A 21,837-nucleotide genomic window follows, 5' to 3' on the forward strand; every position below is an offset into this window, starting at 1 on the left:
AACACCACCACCTATATATATATATACATAAAGTGAATATCTTATGCATCAAGTTACAATTGGAAATAATTTCAAGAATTAAAGTAGTATATGATAATAAAATTTAAATTTTCCATTTAAAAAGTTTTAATTGTATTAAACGCAACACATATGTTGCATCTCATTACAGCTAGAATCGTCAAACGTCCAATCACCAATTTTGGTACCTACTGATTAACCAAAGTCAACCCATTATAGGGATCAACGCCGACTTTCAATAGCTCGTCTCTAACTGATAATTGTCAATTCTTGAGCTCCAGCCTAACCTAAAGACAACATTTAGTAATAAGGAATGTCGAATCTTCTACCTCACATTTGAATCTAGCCATGCATTAAACCCTAATCCGTGAAGAAATACACACGTAAACCATCTGGCCATGCATTAAACCCTAATCGTCGAAGGAATGCACATTTATATCACATTGGCATTCAAAAGAAGAAATGGAAACAAAACGGGAAAAAGTAAGGTAAGAGAAGAGCGTGCATCGTGGTTTGTGGACAACCTCATTAACATTTGTAGAGTTCTCTTCGTTGATCTCTATTTATTTATCGATCTTTCCATAACTTTCATTGACAATGTTAAGTTCCAACGACTTATATAATAATTATAAATATTTATAATGGTAAGAGATTATCTCATTACATTTTAAAATTTTTATTTTTATTTTCAAAATTTGAAATTGTTTTAAAATATTTTTTTTATTAAACTACGATTTATTTTGAATAATATATGCCATAAAGTTTTAAAATATTAAAATATATCGCACGCATTACGTGGAAAGTTTATTAAAATAAATTCATAAGTCTTGTATAATATTATAATGGATTATATTTGTGTCACACCATTGTCTTTATATGATTTAATTTATTAAAAAGGTTTATATGGATTAAATTTGGATTAAATTTGTGTCATATTTATTCCTCAATAAATAAAATTTTGCTATAAAATATTAACCTAAACATCATCATGTGGGGCCCTTGTTATTTTATACATGGGATGATTATTTATTATGATGTAAATAATTTTGTAGCAATTATATGTTGTGTTGTCGGGTAATTAGCCACCAAGGTCACCGACGGGTGATTAAACAAATTTTGTGGTAATTATATATTGCATGCTTGGTTAATTAATCACCAACGACCACTGAACGAGATGATCAAAGTGTTGTTTTTTTGCCATCACAAATGGCCCATGATTTTTAGAAACTCGTCAATGTCTCTTGGTGCCACTGAAGTCTTAGAAATTTGAGGCATTATAGTTGATACAATAGAGCAAATGATGAATCATGATTTGAGTTATAAATTGTATCATGTCTTCATAAGATGTGTGAATTCATATGCATATCGAGCCTAAATAAAAATATGTGCATACTATAAAATGAACTCGAGAAGTACGAACTCATGAACGTCGTTTGAAATACAATAGGACATTTTTGCAGAATCTGTTACTCATCTATGTGTATGAGATGTGTATTAGCATGTGTATGCTTTACTTTTGTGCGTCTACGTGCATGAGAGTTGTACCAAGAGTTGTATGCTCTAATATTCTGACCGTTATTTAAATGTGTGAAAAGAATCAATTTGTTAATCAAGTTAAAAACAGCTAATACTTCTACGTTTGGAATGTTTTAACTTTATTCTAGATCAATCATTGACATCTAGCTAACGAAATGTAAAACACGATACTCATTTTTTTCATAGCATTTGAACTCATGTGCCTTCCAAAACGAGGGGTTTTCGAGCCTGCTGCGTACGATTAGCCAGCCTTGCAGCGGCAAAAGGATTAGACGTCCCCCCATGCTACAGTTCCCTGTGGTTCGAGCCCATTGCCACGTTAGGTTATGGAGTTGGGCGATAATAGCTCCTCCGCATCCCAAAATGCACCGCCCTCCTAGGCATGCAACGGTGGAGGTACTAACAAACAATTTTCATCCAGTTTTGTATTATTCCAAGCCTAATACAAACATTCAGCTTCTAAATTGTTTACACATAATAACAACCAAGTTTTTGATTCCCATAGAAACAGAGCAGCAAAGGGGAAAAACAAGGCAAGAATACAACAGAATTCTCCAACGACACGCTCGCTCAGATATACCGAACACGAACGACTAGCTTACGAAATTCAGGCATCATCAAAGTTGAGAGATAAAACTTGAAAATTTCTCAAAGCATCATGCTGCTTGCTTTCAATTATCTGTGGAGAATAATATTCGAGGATGAACTAAGAATATGCAAAGAAGAAACCGAAACCGAACAAGCGTGCGTGTCAATAGTGGTACTAACCGTGAGGAGATTTCGAACTTGTGGTTGATAAGTCGGATGAAGCCATTGGAATTGATATCGAGAGCTGTGTTGTGGAGTAGGAAGTTTGATTCGATCTTTCATCGTCGAGTCCCGTCCATGACTCCCTGGTTTTTGGCCACTCGTCAAAGAATGGCTGAAGAGATTGGCCCTCTTGCTTCAGAGTATCCCCGGATGCGAATTCGCCACCGAAGAACGAATGCTGTGGATACCCGCTTTGGAAGATCGAGTTTTCGGTCGATTTTGATGCCGGGAAAGAGAGGGATCTAGATGGCATCATTGGCCATGTGTTGTTGTCCATTGGTGCATCCATTTGAACAGCTCTGCTGCTTCCTGATGCCTCAGAAAAGAAACTATGCACTCCAGCCTCAGGTCTAAGCCCTTGAATATACCTGTAATTCAACAAATACATACATAAGTGAAGAGAATTTGCATCTAACTTCTTAACTTCATTCCATTGATTCGGAAAAAAAGGTATACTATAATGATCGGCACAACAGGGCATCGAAGTAGGCTCTGTTAGGAATCACGAACCTCCACAATGGTATAATATTGTCCGCTTTGAGCATAACCTCTCATGCCTTTGCTTTACGTTTCCCCGAAAGACCTCATACCAATGGAGATGTATTCCTTATTAGCCGATGTGGGACTCCTATCCCAACAATCCTCTCATCGAACAAAGTACACCATAGAGCCTCCCCAGAGGTCTATGGAGCCCTCGAAAAGCCTCCCCTTAATCGAGGCTCGACTCCTTCTCTAAAGCCCTCGAACAAAGTACACCCTTTGTTCGACACTTTTGACTACACTTTTGAGAGTCCCAACTTCTTTATTTGACATTTAAGGATTCTATTGTCTACATCCTATAGGCTCCAGCAAGCTCCAATATCGTCATCGTGTACCAAACTACTATTAGCTACAATGGTTCAGGGAAGGATGATGCATAAGCTAATCTGAGCTCTAACCAGTTAGATTTTCCGAGTGAGATGGATATGTTCGGTTCTTTTCTCCTTGTTCCCTACAAGACGTCCTTTAGGCTCATTCTTCACAGTTTCTAAGAAACTAGTAAAGTAAGGCTATCACGAGTCGTGACCAAGATAAAGACCGAGTCGACTAGTCAAAGGGTATATCAGAACTCGAAATTGACCCCGAAAAGAAATTAGCTCGAAAGGAAACCAACAAAGTTATAAATGAATCAATGATGATCAGAAGTCCAAAATAATATGAAAGAAAAAATCATAATAGTTCAGAAACATGCCACTTTTTCCTTACATAGCTCCACTACAACCAAGTGGTAAAAGAGGGAAAAGTAAAATGTATCCCAATTGCCTTCTTTTAAGACTTAAAGAGATTGTACACAAAAGTCGAACACTACAAACTTTCGCCTTTATTCGGTAATACTTTTGTTTTTCGAAAATTAAGCTTATGAAAACTACTTCTACCTGGTTCAGTTTACGGGCATAAACAATCAATAAGCAAGAAGCGAAATCCAATATATTAAGTTAAAATGTCAAACCATGATGCTTGAAGAGAGCAAACCACATAATACCGGTCCAAACCCGAAGGTATGAACCTAAAAACTGATAAAAAGATGAGAGAAACTGAGAGCGAAGCACGGTTTGGCCATAAAGCACCATAAGATCAATCAGCTCACACACAAACCGCTTTCTCTAAAGCAGAAACGATTAGATACGAACAATTAGAACTAAATAGCAAGAGTTGAAAAGAACACATAATGATTGTCAGAGTTGTTCCCTATGAGCAACAAAACCGAACTCTGCATCTGTAACGGCACAAGCCCACTACTAGCGGATATTGTTCTCTTTGGGCTTTCCCTCAAGGTTTTAAAACACGTCTATTAGGGAAAGGTTTCCACACCCTTATAAAGGGGGTTTCGTTATCCTCCCCAACCAATATGGGATTCTCACAATTCACCCCCCTTCGAGGTCCAATGTCTTCGCTGACAATTGTTCCTTTCTCCAATCAATGTGGGACCCCCACCAAATCCATCCCCCTTTAAGATCCAACGTCCTTACTGACATATCGCCTTGTGTCTACCTCCTCACTGGCACATAGTCCGGTGTCTAGCTCTGATACCAACTGTAACAGCCCAAGCCCACCGCTAGCAGATATTGTCCTCTTTGGGCTTTCCCTTTCGACCTTCCCTCAAGGTTTTAAAACGCGTTTGCTAGGGAAAGGTTTCCACACCCTTATAAAGGGTGTTTCGTTCTCCTCCCCAACCAATGTGGAATACTCATAGCATCCATCTCACAGAGATGAGGACCCAATGTAACGACCATGAAGAAAAGAAAAAGGACAATGATAAACCGACAAGGCAAAAATTTATGAGCTAAAGTTAACAAAAGTTAACACGAACAACCATCGGAATAGAGCGAGGGAAAAGGATATAACTCTTCAGCAAATATTGATTGCATAATGTCAGCAAAATATGAAACATTACCAAAGTCTACATCAGACACAATGTAATTTTGAGGGACTCAAAAAAAAGCCAAAGAGAGAGAAAAAAAGACACAAATTTCACTTTACAGACCACTAGAATTGAAGCAACACTGACATTTTTTCTGCTGTCTTCATATCTTTTAACATAGAGCTAAGGCTAAGGTGTAACCGATAGGCTTAGAACGGTAACTACGAAAATTTTATGGATACAAGAAATGGATAGGGCCAGGCTCCGCAGCCAACCGCCCTGATTCCATCTTCCACTCCGATATATGTCAAACATACCCCGGGGGGGGGGGGGGGGGGGTGCAAACTCTCTGTGTGGGGATATCCCTGGGTCGGAAAAGCGCTCAAAGAGTTGGATCGAAAAGAATTGAAAAGGGTTAAAACATATGGCAGAGAGGAGCACAGTTTGGGCTCCCACCACCACATAACTTCAATATGGTCCCCATGAGTGCAAACATTATGTGCTTGCTTCAAGGCACAGCTACATTTGAACCTTTTTTTCTTTTCTACCAAATAAATGCATGAAATGCCCAAGGGAAACACAAAAATTTAACACCCATTTGAAAATAAGATCAAATCTATGAATATATACACTTTCTTCTTAAGGAATACTTTACTCATCATGGGAAATGGATATGAATGTTCATAAGTTTAGTAGATACCTATAATCTTTGCTTGGGATACCATAGGGAATGGAGTCCAAGGGATAATGAGGCTGGCTGGTCCCAGTGGGAGTACCCTGAGAATTGCTTAAGGCATTCAGTGGAAGGCCATGGAAGCTTCCAGCTCCGCTGCTGCTGCTGCTGCTGCTGCTGCTTCCGATAGCGGTATGAGATGTCACGGTGGACGAAGATTGTGTCATTGTTTGAGATTCCACAGGCTTTCTTGAACGGTTGCGGCCACGGTGCATATGGCGCTCACAATACTTGGAGTCTGGGTATGCATCTTTGGAACACCTCCATTTCTTGCCATCAGTCCTCCTGCATCTTCCAGGCTCGGGGTCCACCTTCTTCCCGTAGAATGAACAATAAGCCACTGCACAAATTGCCCATCAAACCTCACAAATCTACCATATCAACATGTTCTTGGATTTCTCTACCCAAAATGAAGCTGCTAAAGAACAAAGATATTGATTCTAAACTAAGGATTTGGGGCTTGATTATGCTATTAGATCCCATAATGAAGCTAATGAAGGGTTCTATGGCTAATGTTTATCTCTAAGAGAAGAACAAAACAACGAACCCCATATTCATTCATCTCAAAATGGCATCATTTCTTACCAAAACTCACAGATTCAAAGCTTTTAAGATACACATCAATATCAAAAATGAACAAAAGGGGTGGGGAAACACAAGATATTGAAGTGTTTGAAGCAAGGGGAACCTCAAAAAGGAACCATTCAGGCATCCAAACAGACCCATTAGTGAAGGTGAAGAACAAGATCCCGAAAATCCAATAAAACACAAACAGAAAACCAATCAAACTGACAAGAATCAGAGAAAGAAAGAGAGGGTTAAGGAAAGATTACTGGTGGGATGATGGAAGAACCTATGAGAAATGGACTCGAAGCTCTTCTGAATAGGGAGTACAAGGTCAGGTGGCACAGGCAGACCTGCCATCATATATTTGAAGATCAGAGCCTGATGCTCCAGCTCCTGCCACTGTAACACTGTGAAAGGTGACCTATTATTCATCCCCATCATGCCACTGCCTGCTGCTGCTGCTGCTGTTCCCCCTACAACTACTGTCCTACTCCCATCCTCACCGCCACACCCACTGCTATTCATAATAACCCGTCTGCTCCTCCTCCTCCGCCGCCGCCGCCGCCGCCGACCCACCACCACTTCTCTGCAACTAATCCTCCTTCAAAACCCAGAAGAAGAACCCCTTTGCCTAAAAAACCACCAAGAAAACCTCAAACATAGTCTAAGACAGAGAAGAAAATCATGGGACATATATCAGCCTCTGTCTCCACCATCTGGATTGCTCTCACTGTCACTCTCTGTAGTGTGTGTTTTTAGTGTCCGAAGGTCTGTGTGGGTAAAGAGGGGGCAGTATCTGTATCTGTGGAGGAACCGAAGAACCCCAATTTTGGTCTCATTTTTAATTTTGGGAATTTGGGAATTTGGGAATTTTGGGGCTTTAAAAGATTACGCCTTTTTTGCTTTTTCCTGATCTTTATTACAATGGGTGTTTTGTTAATTAATCAAACGGAGCTTTCTAATTAATCTCATACCCATCATTGTTCCCAATCATGGCTGTGCTACTCTTTTTTAATGGCTGAATTCAATTCCTCAGCCCCCACCCTCACTGTTTTTTTTTATTCGGATAAGATTTCAAAACACGTTTTCCATTCAAATTAGAACATGTTTGTACGATGCAACATCAATACCTACCTACGAATGTAGTCTCGAGAGTTGACTTTCACTTATAGACTCTATATGGACAAAAAAAATTGTCCACTTAGCATGTTTTTGCACTCATATTCCAAATTGAACGGTTGTCAATGTCAACTCAACGACATGCATTTTGTCGTAGCTCATGTCAGTTTGAAATAATTCAGTTAAACAATCATTAATGCACGCTTACGTTGAATCATGTCCAACGTGGAAAACCCTTTAATTCCCTACATGGTAGCATGTCTCCCTAAGAACTCTATTCATCATGTCATTGTTTGTAACATAGATGCTCTCTACGATTTGGACTAGGTACTCTACTCGCCTTTTATTGCCAAAAAGTAGATTCTTTTCCACCCACGACACTTATTCCTAGAACACTCACTTTATCTTTTTTTTTTTTTTTTTTTTTTTTTTTGTTAGAGTTTGATCTCGACAATAATTCATCATACAATACTTACCATATGGATCATGTTGAATCCTGTAAGACATTCCTTTTGTTTTTCATGTTAGTTAGCGAATGATGATAGATTTTAACATCGATCGATAAAATTCATTGTACCTTGACGTATCTTCTTTCTTCTGTTTGAGCATTTTATGATCTATTTCTTATTTTGGGCTCGAAAACCTTCGACAAGAGAAGTCTATGCGTCATGTGCTTAACTTATTTCATTTACCCATCCAATCATCTTTCTCGTAGATTCTTGCACTTAAAGATCAATCAACCCGTTACATCGTATTTTCTTATACAATCACATTAGCTAATCATGTATGTTTTTTGTGCCAAACGCGAACATATCGGTGCTTTGAGGTAACTTCTCGATACCCTTTGAGGTAACTAGTCCCAACACCTTCAAAGTAAAGTCATGAGTGGCTTCGTAGAAGCTGACTTAAGTGGACTAACGAACTAAGATTCTTAGTAGAGAAGAAAATTGTTATTGACTTCTTAATTTTTTGCTACAGTTTGATAACTATTTCCATTTGTTTTTTATCGTTCATCTATCACTAATTGACACTGTTTCTTATAACGATAAACCTAATAAAATCTCGCAAACCCAACAAAATTTATAACAAATTCACGTGTTAGTAGCTGCTAGATCTCGCTCGTGTTTCTTTTTCTTAAAAAAAAAAAAAGTTTCCCAAAGCTAGAACAAGCTTGAAGAACATTTAAAGAAATTGTTTCATAGTGTTCTTCATTTGTCCTTTCCCATCTAAGGAAAAGAGAAGGAAAAAAAACATAAAAGTGGAGAAAGAGAGACATTTATTCTCTAAGTGATAGCTTTCCAATGGCTCTATTAAACTCAAAGTATCTTCTTCAAATCTAAACCCATCTTTCTCGATTCGACCCTTCAATTTCTACCATTTTGAACCGTACGATATCGATGAAAATATTTAGATTTACGATACTTTAACCTAATTTGAAATTTTCATGAAAAAATAATAGTAGAAAACAGCGTGTTAGTACCCATTGTTAAGTTTCGGGAAAGTGACGATAGAAGTATATCGTCCTTGTGCAGGAGCATTTTGCGTCTTTGAACCGATAACCATCTTTCGAGTCCAATAATTTGTGGATCTAGTATAAAATTATATAACCCATTTGTTTTTCGATAGAAATGCTTGGATTGATATGAAAGAATTTAAAAAAAAATGGAAATGAGATTTCTACCAAGATCAATAACCCGAGGTAGAATGTCGATCGTTAGGGTAGACAGCCACGAAAAGATCGAACTTTGCTCCCGACCTTACTTCATGTTTTTTTTTTTTTTTTGCAAACAATTTTTTTTTATTGTACTATCCATGTGATGTCTCACATTGGTTGGGGAGGAGAACAAAACACTTCTTATAAGGGCGTGGAAGCCTTCTCCTAGCAGACGCGTTTTAAAGCCTTGAGTGGAAGTGAGTGTCTGCGAGAACGCTGGGGCCGAAGGGGGGTGGATTGTGATGTCCTACATTGGTTGGGGAGGAGAATAAAACACCCTTTATAGGGGCGAGGAAGCCTTCCTCTAAAAGACGCGTTTTAAAGCCTTGAGGGGAAGCCCAAAGAGGACAATATCTACTAGCGGTGAACCTGAGTCGTTACAAACCATGGGGGGAAGCCCGAAAGGGAAAGCCCAAAAAGCAAGAATATCTGCTAGCGGTGGACCTGGGTCGTTACAATTCAAGAGGGGAAGCCCGAAAGGGAAAGCCCAAAGAATAAATATCTGCTAGCGGTGGACCTGAGTCGTTACAATCCACGGTATAATTATCAGGGGTACTCTACCACTAAGCTGACGGTCCTACTAAACATGATTTTTTTAGCTAGTTTTTTTTCATGTCTTCGTGTGTCATGGGCGACTCGAGGTGTCTGTAACAATTAACTCATACTCGTAAATAGGTAAAGATTAAAAATAAGATTTTTATTTTTATTTTTTCATTTGCTATAGGAATGTAGTTGTTTTGAGATTGCCCCACATAGATGAAACAGAAAAACGTTAGGGCTACAAGTGGTTTAAAATACACAAACGTCTTAAATTTTTATCCTTGGTTGGTGTGTGCAGTAACTTCCTACGTCGTCCCTTTTCTAGCTAAAATAGGAAGACCGATGATTTCATTTAGGTCTCACGAGATTTTCTCTTCCAATTTTGAGTATTCGTCATTCAGTTTCACTATTCAAAGGCGATCTTAATAATAAATGTCTGTCCTTTCGAAATAAAGTGAAAAACCATTTCAAAACATGATTTTAAAGTAAAAGTTAAATCACAATAAATGCAGGAGATTCTTCAAAATAACGATTTTTTACTGTTTTCTTGTTTTGAACTACACGCCAGTTGATTATTTGAAAAGCTAACATTGGTTGAGTAACTACACCCTGTCTTGACGTTCAGTCCAAAGTTCGTCCATACTTCGATCCGTAAGAGCTATCGAGACTTAGAAACTTGAAGTTCGTCCTTTGAAGAGTTCGTCGTGACGATTCGATCGAAGTTCGTCCGAACATCAAGACAAACTTTCAACTCCCAGAACCAATGAAGCTCTAACAAGTCCGAGTTTTGACGAACTCGAGCACAAACATTGAGACGAAGTCTAGAAAAGATAAAGTTTGAGTTTATAACCCCTGAACATTCAACATGTCCAAGTTTAGACGAACTTTGGTAAAAAAAAACCGTCGAGACAAAGCCTTGAAATGACGAGATTATGTCGTCAAACTTCTAAACTGAAGCGAAATCTATATGTTGTGTAACAACACAGATGTATTCGATATAAAATTTAAAAAAATTTAAAAAGTCTACTATAAGCATTTTGAAGTACAGAGACCAAATCAACACAGTCTTAAAAGTCAGATGCTCGGTGTAATTCATTCCGAGCGAATCAAAGCGGAACCACCCATATCGATATTTTACGGTGACTTTGACTTGTTCGAGAAACCCTAATTCTTTAAACCTTTTGTACATGTGGTGAGGATATTTGTGAAATAAATAAATAAATAAATAAATAAATATAAAAAGTGGTTTGAAATTGGGTGGGAGGGTTATGTTTTAATAATTAATTTGTCCCCTCACCCACCCACTGCTACCTCTATAGCTGACAGCAACAACACGTGATGGGCTGGTCCATACACCGGGCCCTCTTTTTAGGCCCAACCGGTTACCTGTTACTTGTTACCTGCTACCTGCTACCTGCTATTGCCGGTTCTTTCCTACGGCCCGCCTTCTTGCCGGAATGCAGGTGACATTCGAATCTGGGCCCCTCCCCCTCCCCCTCCTCCTCGAACTTTTCACTTTATGGATAATTATTTTCGTTAATTTATTGAAAACCCCCTCAATTTTTTACTTATTTTAAAAAAACCCCTTTTACCTTTCACTTTTCAATATTCGATTTTTTTTTTTAATTTTAAATATATTTAAAAATTTTATAAATATCTGTGCAGTTCAAAAGAAAATTCTTTTTGTATTTGTTATTTATTCCTCGCTTTTAAGAGCGAAAACTATCCATACAAATCAACACGAGTTCTTCTAACATATTTTGTCTTCACTCACATGCATTGTAGAGAAATTTCCAAGAGGTCACTCGAAATATAAAATTGTTCAAAGCAAATAACGCTTAAATATGAAAATTTTATGATTTAGCTACTGAGAAGAAACGTGCACCATGTAGATATAAGTAGTGACTTTCGATTCTTTTAAGCGTTTTTTAGTCATTCTATATTGAGAATTGCTCTCACTCTGATGTTATCTCGGTTTATTCATATACCATTCCTTTACTCGGATGTTTGATTGTGGTTTAGGGTTAGAGATTAATGGGCCCCGAATTCCGTATGCAATTGGACCACATATTTCTTGAATTTAGCAACCATGCCATGTAGCTGTTACCATGCGCCATGCCTTCTCTTTTTACTCACAAAGGACTGTCGACCTACAATATTTGAGATTCCAGGGGTATTTTTGTAAATAATTTCTTTGAATGAGTACCTATTTATTGGACCCCAATATATGTTTTTTTCCGATTATCTTAGATATTATTTGTTAAGTTAATATGATCGTGTTTATGCCCCGTAAGATTCCATGATTAAGCATGAATGAAATATGCACGTATTATGTGCATCACTTTATTGAATCATGATATTTAATGCAGGACCTCGTGCATATTGTATGTCACATAAGCATGAATTACTTCTCCACTATGTCATGGGCAAACACATACACCACATTAGTAGCGAAAGTGAGTACGCTAATGATCTAGGTTCATGCACCCATGCGTGAATCATGCGTAGAAAAGTATTATGCATCCAACTTTACTTGAAAAATAAAGTAGAGCCTAAGAAGCGGTCATGAAAAGTAGGTCCTACCATAAATCATGTTGTATGTAGTTGCATTTCTTATCTCTAATAGTGACGGTCTTATTTTTTAAAGGCAAAAATAGGGTCGGTATTGTCGACTACCGAAAGAATAAAGACATTATGTGTAGCTTTGACACTATGATTAGAGCAGCTAAACAATATAAATATAAGAATATGCTTTCCCAAAAAAAGGTATAAAGTATATCCTAAACTCGCTATATTCTACTTCGAATACGTCATTGACTTAAGCACTAAAGGACATTGGTCACAACGCCACATCGATGCTAAATATTCAACTTGTGCAAATGATCAACGACACTTTAGGCCTCGAAATAGTGTATGCAAACACCTTAGGCCTAGTTGACTTGATTCACACATCAATATATACAACATGGTACGAGAACACGATTCTGAAGATGGTAGGGAAAGCGAAAGAGATCGTCATTACACTAATGCAATTGCCACATTGAACATCGTGAATACGAAGGCTCGAAAGCCTTAGAAGACACCGACTTGAAGTCACAACTCCACTATCAAGATAATTGCAATCCGAGACTAGATGACAGTGTTCATAACTCAGATTGTCATGACTTGATTTTCGAGCTACTTGAAACACGGATCATAACGTAGATAGACTCGATAAAGTAAAAATAGGCGGTACGATTTTTCAGTTTTAAATCCCGAGACTCAATGATATGAACCAATATATCAATCAAGTATTATAAATTTTAAGGCAATACATACCAACTAGCATCTAGTTATCACCACAAAAACATGAAAAACTAGACGAATATAAAATACTTACTGACTCTGAATCATATTCATGACTTATGCTAAGGTATCACAATCTAAACCCAACCATACACAGTACTAGTTCACTTTCACCCTACACAGCAGTAGTTCGGATCCTAGAACACTCCTCTGGAAGAACTACTGGGTCATATGATTCGTGAGTTATATGACCTAATCATGATACTATGTCTGCATCTCCCTACAATATAGTCCTATGTTTGGGGTTTAATGCTTTCCCGAGACACAATTTGACTTATGATATATGAATCCATCTTCATGCGTTCCTTGCAATACAATCTATATACCTATGTTTAGGGTTTCATGCGTCCCCTGTAACATAGTCTCATGAAATCATGCAAGGAAACGTGGGTACGACATTCTACCTTAGTAGAAAAAATCTTAGATCATGTTACACTACTCATCGGGAGGTCTAGAATGACTTTAGGAAATGAGGCGAGTATGGTGGAACGGTACCTAGATGTCTCTGTGTCCTAATAAGCTTAGGGCCTTGATTGTGCATTTCTAAAAAACAAAATACCCAAAAATATTTATTTAGTGGAGTAGGATGGAAAATTGGGGCGGGATTGGGACGGGGACGGGGACGGGCAATCTCGACCCCAATTTTACATGGTCAAAACTACAAAAATTTTAGGATTAAAATTATATTTAAAAATAAAAATTACTTTATTAAATTTTGGACGAAAATAAATAGGGAAAAGGGGACTAAAGACAAATTTTCATTAAAAAAAAAAAAGCTAAATAAATTAAATGAATAGACCATTAACTATTCACATGCACCAGTCCCTATCTCGCATGAAAATTTATAAATTTAAATTATATAAAAATAAAATTCCAAAAGTATAATATAAAAAGACAAGGTGAATTTTGACCTGATTTTCCAAACAGCCAAAAATATTTTTTAAATGACTAAAAAGTATTCTTTTTTTTCCAAAAAAGAATTGACGTCTCATAAATAAATAAATATATATTATTTATAAAGCATTCTCGAAGGAAACTGATATGAACCAAAAGATATCAATCATACAATATACTTCAATGAAGATGTGAAGAAAAAGTTGTCAAAATTATCAAAAGTTGTTTCAATTCATGCCACATTACAGATGAAGTTTGATTGTTATAAATTTTGAGTGGGTTACAATTCAGAGTTATTGTATTTTAAGACTTTTTATTAAATTTAGGTTACAATTACATAATGGTTAATTATGGCGATTAAGTATGAATGTTACAATTCTTAGAATGTCTTTAATAGTTTCATTTTGAGGTTATACAAAGCCATGTATGTTGTATTTGTAAGCAGATTTGGAAAATATAGTAAAAGAAGCATTTGTGCTTTTCTCTAGCCAATGGCTAAGTTTCTTTGCAATTCTATGTAGTTTAGATTGCATGTAGAATCATTCAAGCTCAACATGATCAATCTTGCTTGTGGAGTGATTCGAATATCAAATAAGTGTTTGAGATATTTGATCAACAAGAGTCATTCAAGCTAGACATAATCGATCTTGCTTGTTGAGTGATTCGAATCTCAATCAAGTGTTCTTGCCTTGAGATATTCGATCAACAAGGTAATCCGAATCTTATTCCCCTTGTATTGATTCCTTATCTTATCGGAAACAATTATTAGTAATTTTCAATATTATATAACTAAATTTAATTTGTAATTTTAATGCTTTACCACCCATCTCATTAAAACACTATGATTGAACCGTTCAAGAACCAATTAAACTAGACCTGAAACACTAACTAGCCATGCACCAGCATTGAACCGTTTCTTCACTTTTACTGTTTCCTTCATTCATGTGTGTAACCTTAGCTACGACAACGACATGCTTTCTTCGTTATAACTTCTCACTATGACAAGGATCAATGGTGCTGACCCTCCAACGATACCTATTATCAAGAATGACAAAAGACACGATGAAAATCGAAGTTACATCTAGTTGATCCGTAGTACTGTTCTTGAGGATAAAGGGCCATGGACGATCGACAAAAAGACTAAGGAAAACAACGATGGATCCAATAATGGAGAACACAATCGATCACATGAGAGAACGAGCTAAGAACAAACCGTTGACGAGTGAAGCGGCTTGAATAGAGCCATATGTGTGGATAGAGCCAAAACTCAAACAACGGTTGCATCTTGGCTATCTTACAAATTTCTCCATCTTTTTGTTAGGCTTCCACATTTCGGCCCAAATAAGCCCAGCCCACAATACTTACTAATATATATAGATAATAATTTAGTTGTCATGTCTCTCGTGACATTGCTTTAGGCTTCTCCAAAAGGCTTCATACCAATGGAGTTAATATTCCTCCTTTATAAAACCATGATCATTCCCTAAATTAGCTGATGTGGGACTTCCATCATCCAACAACTTTAAGTTATTTACAAACGAGGAACGGGTGCTTGTTTCTCGTGCTTGTTCCATGAGACTGAGGACAAGACTTGCTTATATATATTTTTTTTTTTATAGTCTGGTATGAATTTGTTATTCAATTATAAATTTATTAAATACAAAATTAAAAAAACACTGTAAATTAAATTTAAAATTTTAATTTAGAGGTGGTCTAATAAATCCTTAAATTTTTTATTTTATTTAATTTCAGTATACATCTTTAAAAATTTATTAAAAAAGAAAAAGTTATTAAACACATTTTAAAATTAGGACGGAAAATGGAAGCCACATTACTTGGGCCCCAAGTCGGAACAAGTTGTGTCTTAAAGCCTTCTTCGTAAAACCTCTCTTAAACCCTATAATTCCTAAGCTCTCGTCAGTCACCAAAACGAACCTCGAGCCCATCTCTAGGTTTCACCTTTGGGGTTTGATTTCCCGAGGATTTTGCAGGAAAATGGCGAACACCACATATGCAATGAGTTTGATTTCCGCCATTGCTGCCTCTGCATCTTTATCTCAAAATCACTCTGCTTATGCCGATGGCCCCTTCAATTTCTCCCCCGTTTCCGCTTCTCCTGCTGCGCAATCTGCCTCGTCGAACGCTAATACTGAGCCGTCTGCTCCCAAGGTTCGAAATGATAATCCGAGGACGTCGTCGTCCGGTTTTGATCCGGAGGCGCTGGAACGTGGTGCTGAAGCTCTCAAAGAGATCACTAGCTCTTCGCATGCCAAGAAGGTTTCAGTTAGATTATTACTGTTTTGTTTTGCTTCGGTTTTTAATTGCTTCTGAGGACTTTTAGATGTTATTTTTTTATAGTCGCTTGTACTATATTGCTTAAATTTTCAGTTCTCCAGTTTTTTTTTTTTTTTTTTTCTTTTTTCTTTTGTTTCCAATTATAATATCATTTTTATTGCTCGTATGATTTGAAACCTTTTCTGTTTGGATGTAAGTGTAGTTCAATCATAATGTGAATAAATCAATATGGAAATGATGTTAAGTTTCGTTTACCTTGAAATCTTATGTTTTGCTCTATGCTGACCACATGTTGTGGTAGGCTTTTGAATTTATGAAGAAGCGAGAAGATACGAGACAAGTAGAGTTGCAGGCGAAGGCTTCTGAGTTCAAAGCAATGCAAGCTCAAGCTGAAACGGTATGTTTAACTAAGCCCTTACAGTTAACTACTCTAATAATACCATCTCTGTATCCTATGAACATGTTGAATTTACTTTGTATTATTCATTAATGGATATTTTTGTGAAGGTTTGAATCTGGAATTTCTATAGAAGGAAAAACAACTTTATATTCATATTGACATTCGACTTTATATTTATTATTGGAACTTTGCATATTTGAAATGTCGTGAGTCTTGAAACAGGTTCTCAATTATATATCCTTCAATTTCTAGGTTTGTATCAGGATAGCAATAATTTTTTTTTTTCAGTTTCAGATGAGAAGGTTAAATAGATTGGTTTGGCGTTATTGGAAAAGAAGCACTTTTTTTATGGGTTCATTGAGTTCCATCTTTGTTTTCTCCAGAAAAATGTACCTATTCTTGACAAATGTTCATATATTTGTTAAAAAAATATATAAATACATGTGTACTAAATTAGTTAACTATGTTTTCGACATAAGAATTATTTGTTTCGCTTGTTTGCATCGTAGGAAAGACAAAGGGTTATATACGATGAGCAGAAGAAGTTAGCTCAGCATCAAGCACAGACTAAATCGCAAATGGCACGGTACGAGGATGAATTGGCACGGAAGAGGATGCAGGTGGGTGCTTGCTAACTTATAAATTTTGGGTAGCATAAATGCATTGAATATGCACGTTATTTTTTTTATGGATATGTTAACAGGCAGAAAATGAGCATCAAAGAGCCAGGAATCAAGAGCTTGTAAAACTTCAAGAAGAGTCATCAATTCGGCAAGAGCAAGCACGTCGAGCTACAGAAGAACAAATTCAAGCCCAAAGACGACAAACAGAGAGGGAGAAGGCTGAGATAGAGCGTGAGACTATCAGAGTGAGGGCTATGGCAGAAGCAGAAGGAAGGGCCCATGAGGCAAAGCTTGCTGAAGAGGTAAATAGGCGAATGTTAGTTGATCGTGCAAATGCAGAGAGGGAAAAATGGATTGCCGCTATTAATACTACTTTTGATCATATTGGAGGTATTAACTTAACTGTATTAAATTTAGATTGATAATGCATGTATCAAGTATGTGATGGAGGAGTCTTTCCCCTTAAATTTCTCTTTTATGTATTTCTGAACAGACGGATGTTTTTTTTCCTCTTATAAATTAAAAATCATACATGCATTCCTTTCAATGATATTCAGATCAATTAGTGACCTCTTAACTATTCCCAATCAATCCATTTCACGTATTCTTTAAAGTGATTCTTGAATCATCAGTGTTCAATCTCAAACACTCAATCATGAGGCCACGTAGAAAACAGAACCGTATCAAATTAATCTATTTACTAGACTAATAGATCTTGAATAACCTGCCACAGGGTTATTTAATTACACTTTTGGGAGGACAAAGGTTGGCAGATGTTTTCTTCGCCATACTTTTTTTTATTTTTATTTTTATTTTTAATCTTTTTTGGATAGTAGTAGAGAGATGATTGTCTTTTTACATCATAAAGGGATGGCTTGCGTTCCTAACCAGTTGAACGCTCTGGAAATATGATTTAATATTAAAATTATCCTGTATAATAACATTGTACATTTACAGCAGAGTGGCTTGGGATGTTTACGTTGGGCCCGACTGATGTATATGTATCTTTCATTTTGTTATCTATTCTAAAATAGGCTGGTCACTTTATAAAATTCCCTAAGAAGAATGGTACCATATTCGTAAGTTGTGCCAAGTTAAGTTATATATTAATCCTTAGCATTTATATGGTTCGGTATTAAAGAGAATTGGTCTAATTTTAATATTATTCACATTTGCAGGAGGTTTGAAAGCCATTTTGACGGATCAAAATAAATTGGTAGTTGCTGTTGGTGGAGTTACTGCATTAGCCGCAGGGATTTACACGACAAGGTATTTCTCAAAAGCTAAAAGGTTTTGTGAAACAGGTTCTTTATATTTGTATGAAAATGTTGAGTTGAAATCTGCTTGCTCTGCTTGACTTATCCTTATCGGTTTATTTAATTTTTTCTACTTTATTGGCTGTATTTGTGTTTTCATTTATTTATAGGGTTTCTTTGCTCATTTTGGGATGATGATTTTGAGACTGCAGTTCTTTTACATTTGGATTTTCGATTTCAAAGTAAGCTGGAATATGGATTTTTCTTTTCGAGGTTTGCTTTGTTTTGTATCCTTTCCTAATAGGAGGGAAGATAATTTGACAGATTCAGATGTTTGCTACTCTTTGGGGCATCTACAGCAGAAATACTTTTGAGGATAGGGTTTTGCTGAAGAGGGAGGTGCGGAGTTATATATTCACTATGATGCCTTACTCTTTGCTTCCACCACAATGACTATAGGGCTAGTTTTCTTTTGATTTTAAATAGGGGGATACTTGTAACGGGACTGTATTCTTGGCCTTTATATAACATTAGCCTTTTTCTTTTGGGTTTTCTTGAGGTCCGTTCTTTGCCTCTTGGTGCTTTACAACCTCTTGTATTCTGTCAATTTATTAAATTACTATTTAGTTTTGATTCATGAATAGGTGAAATAAAATAAAATCATCGAGAATAAATATATAATTTTCCCGGCAGATGAGTGGATGGTTGTCTCAGAAATGACTTGTCATTGAGTAACTTCATGGAATATTTTGTAGAAGATGAACTTTCCTTTGTTCATGAGGTATCTTTTATGCTCTAGGGAGGATGATTGTTTCAATTTTCATTCTGTGTGTTTGTTTTTTCTCTGGTTATTGTGAAATGTTCGAGATAGGAGACAAATCGATCCACTATCAGTTATGCTACTCAAGTTTGTAAACAAGGCTATTTCCTTCTGTTTGACACTAGTGAGGCAGTCATCATGAACCGTATTTTAGCCTATTTGTTACAGCTTTTATCGTTTTATCTTCTTGTTTTTGTGTTCATAAAATTTACTTGGGCATCAATTTAATCTGGTTTGTTCTATACCATTTGCAATCTGAATGGTCGTTTAAATTTCATAAATTTCATTGAACTCCTATATCAATTTATTTTCAATCCCCGTTTGCTGACTGCAGAGCGTATGGCTTTTCCTTTCTGTAGAGAAGGTGCGAAAGTGATTTGGAGTTATGTGGATAGAATATTAGGACAGCCATCACTGATTAGAGAGTCATCGCGAGGAAAATACCCTTGGTCGGGGCTGTTATTGCGTGTCATGGGCACTGTGTCACGTGGTTCAGGTAAGGGGCCTTCCTCAAAAAAAGGAAACGGGTTTGGAGATGTAATTTTACACCCTTCACTTCAAAAGAGGATAGAGCAACTATCAAATGCAACTGCAAATACAAAGTCTCATCAGGCTCCATTTCGGAATATGCTTTTCTACGGCCCTCCTGGAACAGGAAAGACAATGGCTGCTAGAGAGCTTGCTCATAAATCTGTAAGATTTCTTTCATATCTTCTCTTTCTAAATTGCTGAAAGGTTTGGAAGTCTAGATTCAATATCAAGTGTTAATATTTCTGAGCATTATCAGGAATGTTCATTCTGTCTGCCGTTGAAAAACTTCAAGATCATGGTAAATATTATAATGAAAAAAACCTTTGGTCTTTTAAAATGGACCTTCATGTGAGAACCTTTTAGCATTTCCATCCTTCCTAAGATTCTAGGAATTCATTGATATAGCCAGAGGAGTATCCATCATTTTGGCTATAACAAGAATTCATGGATTTTTAACTGTCCAGGCTGTTCCGCCTAAGAGGGTAGTGATTTGATCTGGCTTGCAGGTGAGTTGCAGCCTGTCCACTCCTAAATGAATTTTCTTTTAATTCAATTTATAACTGTGGGGGCTGAATAAAACCTGTGAAGTGAATTTTACGGTTTTTTGGTAGTATATATTTCAAAATAACATGTTCAATTTCCTAGTTGTGGTAAAAACCATTGAATTCTTGAATTTGAACTGTGGTTGTCATACACTCTGACTACTGCTGGTGAAATTGATGATTTTCAGGCCAGTTACCCAAATTTAGCGACCATTGTTTTACCAATTACTTTTTGCTGATGTGATGAGAGTTTTACCTTTTTATTTTCTTATAACTATGCAATATCTATCAGTCACTGATTTTTTTCTTTGCCCATAGGGACTAGATTATGCATTGATGACAGGAGGAGATGTTGCTCCTTTGGGATCACAAGCTGTTACCAAGATACACCAGTTATTTGATTGGGCTAAGAAGTCTCGGAAGGGTTTACTGCTTTTCATTGATGAAGCAGATGCATTTTTATGCGAGTAAGTCAAACTTGCTCAACTTATTCGGTCTTTTCCTTTTCTCGTTAATCGTGTTTGTAATGAAACATAATTTATCAACTGTAAGGTTTCACCCTTGGGCTATAAATATTGTTTCTCATGTTCTAGAAATTTGCTAAGATTCAGTCATATTATAATTTCACAGAAATCAGTATTATGGAAAATTTTCCCTTTGCAAGTTTTGTGATTGAGGTGAGAAAATTGCGATCACTAATGGTGGAGTATTGTCTAAATTTGTAGGAGAAATAAAACATATATGAGTGAAGCTCAAAGAAGCGCACTTAATGCTCTTCTTTTTCGCACGGGTGACCAGTCAAAGGATATTGTTCTTGCTCTTGCTACAAATCGCCCGGGTGATCTCGACTCAGCAGTAGGAGATCGTATTGATGAAGTTCTAGAATTCCCCTTGCCCAGGGAAGAGGAACGCTTCAAACTCTTGAAGCTTTATCTGGAAAAATATATAGCAAATGCTGGATTGAGAAAATCTGGTTTATTCCAAAACATTTTTAAAGGACAACAAAAGAAGATCGAGATCAAAGGGTTGACTGATGATATTGTACACGAAGCAGCTGCAAAAACTGAAGGATTTTCTGGGAGAGAAATAGCAAAGTTGATGGCAAGTGTACAAGCTGCTGTTTATGGTAGCAAGACATGTGTGCTCGATCCGAGCCTATATCGCGAGGTGGTAGATTATAAAGTTGCAGAACATCAACAGAGAAGGAAACTTGCTGCTTCAGAAGGAGGCAGTGTTCAAAATTGAAGGTATTTATAATAATATGATACTATACACGCTAATACTACTCTTAGATGGAAGAAAATTGATTGGTTTCTGTCTGGTAGTTACTTTAGATTCATTGATGAGGGAAATTGTGTATTTCTCTGCGTTAGTTTTCATTACATTTAAATGGTATTTAAAATATATCATTTGTTCATTGAAGTTTTGGAGGTCAGGTAGAAGTCCCATGAGGGTATTGTTACAAATTTATAACAAATTACATGAAATAATTCAGTGTAGGTGAAGATTTCAACATGGGTCTGGATAATGTAGAGCTTAGTTCTTTTCATTCTCAGTATTGTCTGAATGTTCGATCATCCCGACCATTGTCGATGAGTCCATTTATATGTAAAGGATTTCAGTTTGATAATTTAAGTTTTGGACTCGTTCTTCTCTGAAACATTTGAATTCTTCCAAATTTCAACAATATGCT

General features: G+C 36.7%; 2 protein-coding genes across 2 annotated transcripts; one reads left to right on the forward strand and one right to left on the reverse strand.

Moving 5' to 3' along the window:
• Positions 1-1,951: 1,951 nt before the first annotated feature.
• LOC111794856 (growth-regulating factor 4) lies at positions 1,952-6,924 on the reverse strand. The gene is made up of 4 exons (XM_023677020.2): positions 6,332-6,924; positions 5,466-5,838; positions 2,323-2,732; positions 1,952-2,233 (listed from the first exon to the last, which is right to left on the reverse strand). The coding sequence occupies exons 1-4, from the start codon at positions 6,588-6,590 to the stop codon at positions 2,226-2,228; spliced, it is 1,050 nt and encodes a 349-aa protein (XP_023532788.2). The 5' UTR covers positions 6,591-6,924; the 3' UTR covers positions 1,952-2,225.
• An 8,624-nt stretch (positions 6,925-15,548) lies between these two features.
• LOC111796262 (uncharacterized) lies at positions 15,549-21,659 on the forward strand. The gene is made up of 8 exons (XM_023679024.2): positions 15,549-15,954; positions 16,274-16,369; positions 16,882-16,992; positions 17,076-17,385; positions 18,174-18,264; positions 19,431-19,764; positions 20,463-20,611; positions 20,870-21,659. Exons 1-8 carry the CDS (start codon positions 15,673-15,675, stop codon positions 21,387-21,389), a joined length of 1,893 nt encoding a protein of 630 aa, XP_023534792.2. The 5' UTR covers positions 15,549-15,672; the 3' UTR covers positions 21,390-21,659.
• Positions 21,660-21,837: the final 178 nt, after the last annotated feature.

The sequence above is a fragment of the Cucurbita pepo genome, chromosome 5 (genome assembly GCF_057944985.1).
Source record: "Cucurbita pepo subsp. pepo isolate OVF chromosome 5, ASM5794498v1, whole genome shotgun sequence".
Lineage (NCBI taxonomy): Eukaryota > Viridiplantae > Streptophyta > Magnoliopsida > Cucurbitales > Cucurbitaceae > Cucurbita > Cucurbita pepo.